Source organism: Entelurus aequoreus, linkage group LG26 (genome assembly GCF_033978785.1).
Source record: "Entelurus aequoreus isolate RoL-2023_Sb linkage group LG26, RoL_Eaeq_v1.1, whole genome shotgun sequence".
NCBI classification, from domain to species: Eukaryota; Metazoa; Chordata; class Actinopteri; order Syngnathiformes; family Syngnathidae; genus Entelurus; species Entelurus aequoreus.
In genome coordinates, this window is record NC_084756.1 from 11,449,603 (window position 1) to 11,461,917 (window position 12,315).

General features: G+C 37.6%; 1 protein-coding gene across 2 annotated transcripts in view; it reads left to right on the top strand.

The window, feature by feature from the left end:
• Nucleotides 1–12,315, top strand: part of myg1 (myg1 exonuclease) — a 69,960-nt gene that overhangs the window by 17,256 nt on the left and 40,389 nt on the right. For both annotated transcript variants that reach the window (XM_062037645.1, XM_062037646.1), the window contains exons 3-4: nucleotides 8,038–8,197; nucleotides 10,396–10,545. In XM_062037645.1, coding sequence (XP_061893629.1) covers nucleotides 8,038–8,197; nucleotides 10,396–10,545 — 310 coding nt within the window. The remainder of the gene's footprint in view (nucleotides 1–8,037; nucleotides 8,198–10,395; nucleotides 10,546–12,315) is intronic.

Below are 12,315 nucleotides of genomic sequence, written 5' to 3' on the forward strand. Positions count from 1 at the left end.
TAACAGTGTTAAAGTTGTTTATACGGCTACCCTCAGTGTGACCTGTATGGCTGTTGACCAAGAATGCCTTGCATTCACTTGTGTGTGTGAAAAGCCGGAAATATTATGTGGACTGGGCCGGCACGCAAAGGCAGTGCCTTTTAAGGTTTATTGGCGCTCTGTACTTATCCCTACGTCCGTGTACACAGAGGCGTTTTAAAAAGTCATACATTTTACTTTTTGAAACCAATACCGATAATTTTGAAACCGATACCGATAATTTCCGATATTACATTTTAAAGCATTTATCGGCCGATAATATCGGCAGTCCGATATTATCAGACATCCCTAGTTTCCAAGGTTTGAAAAATGATTGAATTTTGGGTGAAGTGCTTGGAAATGTTCATCATATTTCTCGGCAGTCTGACTCAATAGGCTAAGTATAAAATGGAAAAAAATTCAAATAAGTTTTATCTACACACTTGATCTGTTGGCTTTGCACGAGCCCTTACAGTAGGTTGTTGTCATGCCAGAGCCGTATATACGACTCTGTGTCGCCCCCAAGAAGACAGTGGTGCATCGGTCCATCATGCCAGGAGGTTTTCGTTTTAATGAACATTGGATGGAAAATGACAAATACAAACTTTAGATAAAACGTTGACCAAATCCACGTGTAGCCTGCTGCAAATGCCCTGAGATTAATTGATCGATACTTAAAGGAATATGATAACAGGAAGTGAATTTACGTGACGTCACGTGAACCAGTTTTTTTGTACCATTAAAAAACACAAATTAAATTGGAAGAAGATAAACATATTTAAACACTCAAATAAAATATGGCTCTTAGTAGCTAGAAAAATATTATTATACAACACATTTCTTCTGCCAAGAAAGTACATTGTCTGGCTATTTATTAATTGTATTTCATTTTTAGGATAAAACTTTGCTGTGAATGTGTATGATTATTTTTGAGTACATTCAACAATGTGATAGTAACCATGATAATTTTGGTAAAAATAACCCTAATATGAAATTTCCATATCGCTACATATCTATTTTATATAGATTCACTGATCACATCAGGTACACTTGCACACACTAATATGGAATCAATACAAAAGGCGCACTTTCCAGCATTTATCTCACTGTTATTGTTTGCATGCTGCGATTAGATTAAATACTTTATCTTACTTTCTTGGGATGCACAGTATTTTTTTTTTCAAGACCGATAACTTATTTGTATGTATTTTTTACATTTAGATTTAACTGTAGTTAGAGCACACCTGGAGGTAAAAAAGACTCAAACTAAAACAGTTAATTGAACACTTTTGTAGAGCTATTATCGCCACGTCCATAAATCAGTAGTGAAGTTTATGTTCTTATTTCTATCAGTGAAGATCAAGTTGTATTTTGCTAGCAAACATACATCCAATAAATAATGCTCTTTACCAGTTACAAATTAACGTCACATTTTTTATAAAAGCAATATGTAGAAAGATTAAAAATTAACCCATACAGTCGAAAGCTGCAACAAGCTCCTTCAAATGAAGACGTATCACAGAAGTAATGCAATAGCTCCTCGACAGTTACATAATGCCACATTTAAAAATAAATAAATAGAAAGATGCCAAAATAATCCCCAAAGTCAAAACCAGTGTCACTCTCCCTCAAAGTTGTGTCAAATAAGTATTGCGATTGTTCTTGCGAGTTACATACACTATTTTGCCAAAAGTATTTGGACACCCATCCAAATGATCAGAATCAGGTGTCCTAATCACTTGGCCTGGCCACATGGATGACAGAGTCTGGTGTGGATGAACTTGACTGGCCTGCACAGAGTCCTGACCTGAACCTGATAGAACATCTTTGGGATGAATTAGAACAGAGACTGAGAGCCACGGCTTCTCGACCAACATCAGTGTGTGACCTCACCAATGCGCTTTTGGAAGAATGGTGGAAAATTCCTATAAACACACTCCGCAACCTTGTGGACAGCCTTCCCAGAAGAGTTGAAGCTGTAATAGCTGCAAAAGGTGGACCCACATCATATTGAACCCTATGGGTTAGGAATGGGATGGCACTTCAAGTTCATATGTGAGTCAAGGCAGGTGGCCAAATACTTTTTGCCATACAGTGTAAGATATGTCATATTTTCTTTTCAAGAAATCAGTAGAAAGATTTTTTTTTAAAAAGTCATCATTTCATACAAAGACAGACGTGTCACGTAAGTAATGTAAATGTGCCTCTTCAGTTACATATGATGACATCAGAAATCAGTAAAGATTACAAATGAACCCACAGTCAACAATCGCTGCACACTCCCTCAAATAAAGACGTGGCATTAAATCAATGTGATCGCTCCTCGCCGGTCACATATGATAACTTGACATTTTCTAAGAACTAGGTAACACCTTCCAAAGTAGTGCACAAAGTTAAATCCCTCCCTCATATAAAGACCTCACATAATGCAATCGTCCCTCGTTAGTTGCATACTGTATATTAACGTCACATTTTCTGATAATAAGTAGGATTCCAAATTAATCCATAAAATCAAAACTTGGAGGATGCTCACTCAAATAAACGTGTATTTAGAGTAATGTCATCACTCCTTGCAAGTTCTACTATATATATAAATCACAGTTTATAAAGATAATTTATAAGATAATCCACTAAGTCGAAACTTGCAGCATGCCTGTTCAAATAATAACATTTAACATAATGTAATCGCTCCTCGCAAGTTATATATGATGAATCGCATTTTAGAGAGAAAATCGGTAAAAGGATTCTAAAATAATCCATAAAGTCAAAAGCCGGGCCATGCTCGCTCAAGTAATGGCAATAAAATAATGCACATAAAGCACAGGAGAATTGTTAATGAAATATATAATCTTATTTAATTGCTTAGCATATTTTGACCTCCATTGGATGGCATTTTGTAGGGATGCACAGCATTCTTTTAAAAATTGTGTTTCATATTCACTCAATTCTAAATCGATTCATCGTTTTGTAAAATCAAGTTTAAAAAATAAATAAATAAATAAATAAATTAATATTTAAAAATACGTTTTAGGCCATCTCCAAGCTACCATAAGGAGCTTTTATAACCTTTAACCTGTTCTGAAAAAAAATCATTATACCAAATAATACATTGCAAGAATTGATTTGAATCATGAATTGTGTTGACTCGAGAATCGATTCTGAATAGATGAGTAACCCTAAATCAGAATCAGATCGAATTGTTAGGTGTCTAAAGATTCACACCCTTAGTTTTAGTGTGTTTAATAAACAATTCAACGTTTTTCTATCTGCTGGAAAGAGTTTGGACACCCCTGATGTAGATGTTCACTGAGTGGAAATCTACCAAGTTTTGTTATTTTTGTTTTTGAAACTTTTGCAGCTTATTTTTTCTAAATGTTTAAGATGGATGTCGTCACCTGACACACGTCCTGACTCACCACCATATAAAAGTAATTCACCAAATCCTATTAAGTAATCTTTGAATGAAAGAGGAAATGAGAATTTCGATCATTTTAGTTTTTTTTTTTTATTGGTCTTTTTTTCCTTCTTCCTGTGAGCATTTTTTTATCGTTCTTTATTTTTTTCCGTCAAATATTCTTCTCACTTGTTAATGAGCACTTGGATGCCCAGCTTGGCCAATTATGCCCATTCTAATGGCCTTGATTACCCCCCACCTCCCTCACATGTCACTCATTCATTCGTCAGCCTCTTATCTGCTATGCCGCAGCGCACGCCTTCCAATTAAGCCTGAATTAAATGACCAGCGGTGGCTCGTTGCCGCCATAGCCCACCCCCATCTGTGCACGTGGCGGCTTATTTATGTGCACTCACGCTCGCAAACACGCCACTACCTGCTGTCTCCCCATTGTTGCTCCATGCAAACTGGCACTAGAACTTAATGGACTATTCATGGGTTATAGCTGTTGACATCCAGTGAAGCACATCAGATATCAGGATTTAGAACCTGAATAGGACATTTTAATTTCATTTTTATATTAAGCAAGCAATGTTAAATATGGATGTAATTGATTTGATGTCAGAGACAATAATGTTAGAGGCAATTAATGTACAATATGCAAACCTTTTAATCACTTGAAGTCATATTGTTTGATATTATCATGGTTATTTATTGTGCCTTAGCTTGTTTAATGTTATATTTTAGTAGATAGTCTGTCTGGGGCTCAAATAGCCTTTCACATCAGTGCAATTAAAAAAACAAAGTGGTATCACTTAGCACATCGTAATTCTTCTATTGATCAACCTCTATAGTCAAATAACTACAGTGGTTTACCAGTTTAAGGACCTCCGCCAGGAGATTATCCTTTGCAGGGGTCGGTTTGTCTCTTTGTTAATTAATTAGGTACCATATTTTCCGGATATTTTCTAAATGTAAAAGACTTCCTTGTGGTCTACATAACATGTAATTGTGGTTCTTTGGTCAAAATGTTGCACAGATGATGTTTTACAGATCATCTTTAAGTTGCTTTCTATCAGTCGCTTCAAGATGCACCGTTTTGTGGACGGTCTTATTTACGAGGCTCACCTTCGACAGCGTCTTCTCTCCCCGTCATCTTTGTCGTAGCGGTGTAGCGTGCAAGGACGGGAGTGGAAGAAGTGTCAAAAGATGGAGCTAACTGTTTTAATGATATTCAGACTTTACTTCAATCAATAACGGAGCAGCATCTCCTCATCCGTGGCTCACTAATGCAACAACAACACCGGAAATGTGTCCCGTGAAAAAACGTCCGACCGGAACTCTCTAATAACTAAAGTTCCTTGGGTGAATAATGTAAACCCACTATACCGGTATGTTATAGCACTTTCATGGCAGATATAAGTAAGAACTTTACACTACTTTATATTAGAAATGGCAACAGCGGAGGATGAATGTCACACAACAAGAAGATAGAGGAAAAAGAAGAAGCTTATCGACTACGGCGTCGGCGCGGACGCGCTCAATTTTTCAGGACTTACGCAGATCCCAAATACAGATCAGCAGGTACCAAAGGTAAGAAAAGTTACTTTTGCTTAATATCGCGAAACAAAACGCCAGATAATATGTCTTACCTTATACACACACACCATAATAATATTTGTATGTTGAAGTACATCAAGCGGTGTGGCTTCATAGCTTACCAAAGTCGTACTAAAACATTTTGATAGATTTTTGAGCGCCGTGTGTAATGTTCTATATTTTCAATGGAACATATAAAATGTTGGTGTTGTTTGCTTGTGTCATATTGCAGTCTATTTTGTGTGTGATTGCCTTTATATTGCAGTCTACACGTATCTCTTATGTTGGACTGCCATCTACTGCTCACACTTATCATTACACCATGTACCAAATAAAATAGTTTCGAGGTTGGTAAGCAAAACCAGAATTATTCCTTACATTAGGCGCACTGGGGTATAAGGCGCAATGTCGAGTTTTGAGAAAAAATGATTTTAAGTGCGCCTTAGAGTCCGGAAAATACGGTAATTGGTTACTTAGACAGCACATGGGATAATGTAATGGAATAAGGAACAAGTGAATCAAATATTTCAACGTCATTTTGTTACCTTACGTTGGCATTATGAGGCTGAACTGCTCTGTGTGTATGCTAGCGGCCCCACCTCCGCCTACATATCGAGTGAATGACTGACAAGAGGTTTCACTTGCTGAGAACCGATACAAAGAGGGAACCCTCATGTAGCCTGTTTGGAAGAGACAAACATATAGGGCTGGGTGTCATAGTCAATTCCCTAAATCGATTTGATTTAGATTCAAAATGTTGTAAATAGGGATGTCCGATAATATCGGACTGCCGATATTTTCCCCCAATCTCCCGAATTCGGCGGTCTCAAGGTTGGCAAGTATGCTCTAGTATACTCTGGACAGAAGCTGTGTGCCTTCATTGTTTTTGTAGCTGTTGTTTTGAAGCATGTTAAAAAAATAAAAAAATGCACTTTGTGAAAGTCAAAGTATAGCATTTCCTATAGTTGTAATGGGTATCAGGATTATTTTAGGTAGAGCATGTCCCAAATTCCAAGCTGTTTTGAGGAATGTTAAAAAAAAAAAGCACTTTGTGACTGAATAATAAATATGGCAGTGCAAAAATGTTGGCACTTTTTTCCATAACTAAAGTTGAAGTTGTTCTCTTATTTGGGAAAACCTTGTTTTTGATGGATTGATTGAAACTTGTATTAGTAGATTGCACAGTAACGTACATATTCCGTACAATTGACCACTAAATAGTAACACCCGAATAAGTTTTTCAACTTGTTTAAGTCGGGGTCCACGTTAATCAATTCATGGTAAAGTTACATTGTTTAATGCATCCAGCGGGGCATCATAACAAAATTAGGCATAATAATGTGTTAATTCCACGACTGTATATATTGGTATCGGTAATTAAGAGTTGGACAATATCGGAATATCGGATATCGGCAAAAAAGCCATTATCGGACATCTCTAGTTCTAAATCAATAAATCACGATTCGATTGGATCTGCTTTTATATATTGAAAATGTTTCAAATCGTTTACTTTGTTTTTTTCTTCACCCTACACTTTTGACAGTTTGGCATTTCTTTAAGGTCTCAAAAAGGGCAGTTTTGAAATAAGAAAAGTGAAAGTGTACTTGTATTGCAACATTTCAATACTACAAATTGCCTTTAGATATTGTAAATTTGTATCTTTATTACAAAATATATATATATATTTTTTTACATTGAATTTATATAACTTTTTTTGTGTTTGAATTTTTTGCAGCAATACATCTTCGGACAATTTTGACCAGTATTTTAGGCCACGGTTTAATTGTGTAAATGAATCAATAAGTATTTTAAGCACATTCTGCTCGTGTAAGGTGCTTTTTAAAAAACTTTTATTTTGTTAGCGCACCGTGCTATTATTGTGAAGGGGGGAAGTGTGCTGTGCTGCTGTTCTCAGCTTGACGAGGAAAGAGGATACTCGGTTGAAGTTGAGACTGTTTAAAAAAAAAAAAAAAAAAAGAGTGCGCCTCTAAAGTTGCTACCGCTGTTCTGTTTGTGCGTTACATGCATGATGTCGTTCACAACAACACAAGCAGATGAGATGTGTTGTGGGTGTATGGATTGTTCTTGCTAGCTTTAGCTTCGTAGTTTAGTCGGTCTTTATGTCGTTCAGTTTAGCTACAAAAAAATACAGTAATTGTCGATCAAACAAAATCAAGATAAAGCTTTCAACTAATTGTGATTCAGGTTTTTGCTATAAATGCCCAGCCCTACATGAAAGATAGAATATCAAGATAAAGACATACGTACTTATACTGTAAGTGTAACATCCTACCTGGTCTCGTAAGGGTTACTATATAACCTCAGTAGAAGTACCTGTGTTTGCCTGGACATAGAAAAAGTCACAAAACGTGTTAATTACAAAGCGCATGTCAAATAATATGGCAGAGAACATGGCAAAGTCTGTCAGATAATATGTAAGGTACATTGTGACATTTCTAGGAACTTTTCTAACCTATAACCTGTTTTAAAAAAGTTAATTATAATTTAAATAAAATGATTTTTATCAGACTCCAGTGTAAACGCCCAAAGGCCACAATGTGGCCTCTAGTGGGATCTGAGCCAAGAATGTCATTGTGACTTGTGCAGCCCTTTGAGACATTTGTGATTAAGGACTATATAAGTAAACTTTGATTGATTGATCGACGTCACTCGCATGCGCACTCCGATAAAGTGAAAACAAAGGAAGTTGACCGGGAGGAAGTTGCTAATACTACCAAATAAAATAGAAGTCACAACACCTTAAAAATGTGTGTTTTTTTAAGTGAAAGTAAGTGAAAGTAATATAATGTATGAATGGATGTATATATGTTGGTCCTGTGATGAGGTGGCGACTTGGCCAGGGTGTACCCCGCCTTCCGCCCGAATGCAGCTGAAATAGGCTCCAGCACCCCCCGCAATCCCAAAAGGGACAAGCGGTAGAAAATGGATGGATGGATAATGGTGTCTTTTAATGCCCCATACTAACAGTACATTAATGTTGTCTTGTCTTTCCTCTTAACTTTCAGGACTTTTGCAGAGACGTTCCACAGCCTGTGTCCAGATAAGCCTTGGGTCACCAAGCTCAGCTCGGCCGGCCTGGTCTACCTCCACTTTGGTCGTCAGCTGCTGGCCCAGCTGACGCAGCTGAAGGAGGACGATAAGCAGCTAGAGATCCTCTACGACAAAGTAAGAGCGGGAAAACCACTTTAGACCATGTATCCTTGGGCAAGACACTTCACCCACCTTGCTCCCAGTGCCACTCACACTAGTGTATGACTATGAAGGAATCTTTGGTGGTGGTTAGAGAGGCTGTTGGTGCAAATTGGAAGCCACGCTTCCGTCGCTCCACCCAGGGCGGCTGTGACTTGGAGGTTAAACAAATTGAGGTGTGACATGGAGCATTTACCGTATATAGGACTGTGGTTGTAGATTGCTTCTGGTTTGCAGAGCTTTGAGTTTCCCTCCACATCCATCTCACTGAGATGTTTTTTATTGTTTTTCCCCTTTTTTAGCTCATTAGGGTAACCAGAATTTAGAAACACATCTCTTTAAGGCCAGCCAATAAATATTGTCTAGCACAGTGGTCGGGAACCCAAAAACTAGGGATGTCCGATAATATCGGACTGCTGATATTATCGGCCGATAAATGCGTTATAATGTACTATCGGAAATGATCGGTATCGATTTCAAAATTATTGGTGTTGGTTTCAAAAAGTAAAATGTATGAATTTTTAAAACGCTGCTGTGTACACGGACGTAGTGAGAAGTACAGAGCGCCAATAAACCTTAAAGGCACTGTCTTTACGTGCCGGCCCAGTCCCATAATACTTACGGCTTTTCACACACACAAGTGAATGCAAGGCATTCTTGGTCAGCAGCCATACAGGTCACACTGTGAGTGGCCGTATAAACAACTTTAACACTGTTACAAATATGCGCCACACTGTGAACCCACACCAAACAAGAACGACAAACGCATTTCGGGAGAACATCCGCACCCTAACACAAGAGAACAAATCCCCAGCACCCCTTGCAGCACTAACTCTTCCGGGACGCAACAATATACAATATCAACAAAGTGCACCTTTGTGCATTCACGCACAGCATGAAACTTTTGGTGGACAATGAAACTTTTGGTGGACAAAACGAGACAAAGAAGGAGTGGAAGATTTTACATGTAAACAAACTGCCGAAATTTGTAGGACAAAACAATGTTCAGCAAATACTCATCAGTGAAGCATAAACACAAACATATTAAACAGTGGGCTTTCTTACAATTGGGAAGGTTTGTGTCATGTTTGTCCTCCATCAAAAAACATACTAAAACAGAAACATTATTTTTCCCCCATCTTTTTCCATTTTCAATCCTTTTTTAAAAATGCTCCAGGGAGCCACTAGGGTAGCACTAAAAAGCTGTATGCAAGAGCTGACCCTCGGTCTATGGGTTCACAAAAATGTTTTATTCACATCCACATCCAAATCCAAATTGCGATTCTTATTCATTCCGACTCTAAATCTGTTATTTTTTTAAGAACAATACATTTTGAAAAATATATTTTTAGGCCATCTTCATGCAACCAGAAGGAGCTTTTCTAACCTGTAACCTGTTTTTAAAAAGTTCATTATAATTATACTAAAAATAACAAAACATTTAAAAATTATAAAAACAATATAATTAAAAACATTTTAAAAAAATGGCAAAAGAAGAATTAAAATAATACATATATTATACTAAATAATACATTGCAAAAATCATGTTAAATCAAATCATCACCCCAAGAATCGGATTAAATCTTTAGGTGCCCACAAATTCACACACCTATTATTGTCCATTGACCAAAAACCAGGCAGTATGCAGGAAAAGCAAATTGTTTCTTAATGTTCCCTCTGCCTTCATTACACAGTTGGCAGTGCAAAACAAGCAGAAAATGGAGCGTCTATTCCGCAATGTGACACTTCCACTGTGCCAGATTCCAACAGAGGACACCACAGTTCTATTCAGTGGATTTTAGAACCCGCGAGCCCATCAGCATGAGGCCCCTGTGCGCACCTTGACAAATGTTAGCCTAAATATAATCACTGTTAACTTGCGTCATCTCCAGTCTGTTTAAAGCCTCAAACAGATAGCAACTGTCCTCTCTACTTTAACGAGCTTGCCGCGCACTTTAGCCCTCAGTAACTACCGACAAATTTGGACCTAATGGCTTTCAAGTGCAATGCCAAAGTTCTTGCCTGTTTCCCATGCTTAAACATGGAGACAAGGTGCATTAACATAAAACTGTTTACCATTCTTAAAAATGGAGACAAGGTGCATTAACATAAAACTGCTGATTATGCCTCTCATCACAGATTGATCTCTCACACATTTATTCACATCCTGGCAGCTCTACGAGAACTTTGTGGAGGAGGTGGATGCCGTAGACAACGGCATTTCACAGTGTGACAGTGAGGCGCGCTATGCCATCTCCACCATGCTGAGCGCACGTGTCGGCTACCTGAATCCACGCTGGAACAGCAGGAGCCAGGACACTGAGGTTTGTGTGTGTGCTTTGTAGTGTGCATCCATCCATTTTGTGACAGAAATGCTATATGTTCAGCATAATAAGTAGGCAGTCAGAACTCGAGGTGGGCATCATTGGGCACCTCAAGATTTGATTTTGATTACAATTCAGCAGCTACAATTCGATTACAAATCAATTATTGATGCATCTTTAATTTATGTATATTGATGCAGTTTTACATTTATTTTCGTTTAACTAAATACACGTTTAGAACTTGCATTTTGTTTATAAACAGTGCATTTGTAATACACAGTTAAAATAATTCCCATCACATTTATTAAGTTAATGAAAATGTGTGCAAAACTGGAACATAAGTGCCCTATAATAAAGGAGCTGGTCGGATCACTCGGTGAGGTGGCTGGCTGCAGTCAGCCAAATTTTAGAACTGTCTGGATTACTTGTTTTTACAGTAAGGAAATCGATTATCAATTATTGACATTTACTAATCGATTTTGTAATCGTCCATGTCTGAATTGTGATGCGTCTAAAAATCGATTATTATCCCCACCTCTAGTCAGAACCTCTAGTGCTGCAATAGCTAAAAGTAATTTCAATCTATCCCCAAAACACACCAAATGTCGTAAAATTAGGAGTTCTGCCCAAATGTTTTGGACAAATATTCCTTAAAAGTCAAACAAAACGTTGAATTCAAACCTTTGTCATGCATGATGTTAGCAAAACTTGTGCATCCAAAACAGTAGTTTTCACAGTGAGGTGTAGCAGCTTGAGAAAAATAAAGAAAAGCATATTTTGCCAACCTGTGAAGCCTGTGCTTCTCAATTATTTTCTGTCATGAACCCACTGGGAGACAGACATTTTTCTTACGACCCCCCCTGAATCGAATTAATATTGAAATTGAGAAATAATAATTTTTTTGATGCATTGTAATTCGGACATTCAATTAGTGAACGTCGATAATCGATTTATTTATTTCAAATAAAGTAATGAAGACCGTTTTAAAATTTGGCTGACCTCAGCGAGTCACCTCACCGAGAGATCCGACTAGCTCCTTTTATGTTAGGGCACTTATGTTCCAGTTTTGCACACAATTCCATTAATTTGATAAATGTCAGAATTAATTTACGGTAACTCTTTCTTATTACAAATGCACTGTTTTTTTAAAGTTGCAAGTGATAAACTATTTTTTAGTGAAATGAAAAGAAATGTAAAGCCGCATCAAAATATCTAAATTTAAAGATGCATCAACAATCGATTTTTAATCGAATCGTAGCTCCTGAATCGGAATCGTAGTCAAATCGTGAGGTGCCCAAAGATTGCCACCTCTAATTGAGAACTTGATCATACTCATTTATCTGTACAATGTGAGATACTGTATATTATTTATATAAACACCTTATTATCAAAGCAGATGAATAAAATGAGCTGAGATAACATCTGCAACAACTTAACCCAATTTCCCCGTTAATTTTATTCAATTAAATTAATTCAAAATGCCATCAATAAAATGCACTTCTTTGTTCGTTGTCCATAACATATGCCTGCCCATATCATAACCTCAACCCCACCATGGGCCACTCGATTCACAATGTTGACATCAGCAAACCGCTCTCCCACACGACACCAAACACGCTGGTGGAAGCAAAAACCAGATTCACCAAAGGACGCTGGCTCAGACGAGCCATTGGCGGCAATCTAGCAGGGTAGGACGAACTCAACATCTTTGGCCGGAAGTCTTCCTGGGAGACGGATACTCAAAACAAAAAAGCTGCACCTGCCGGGGCA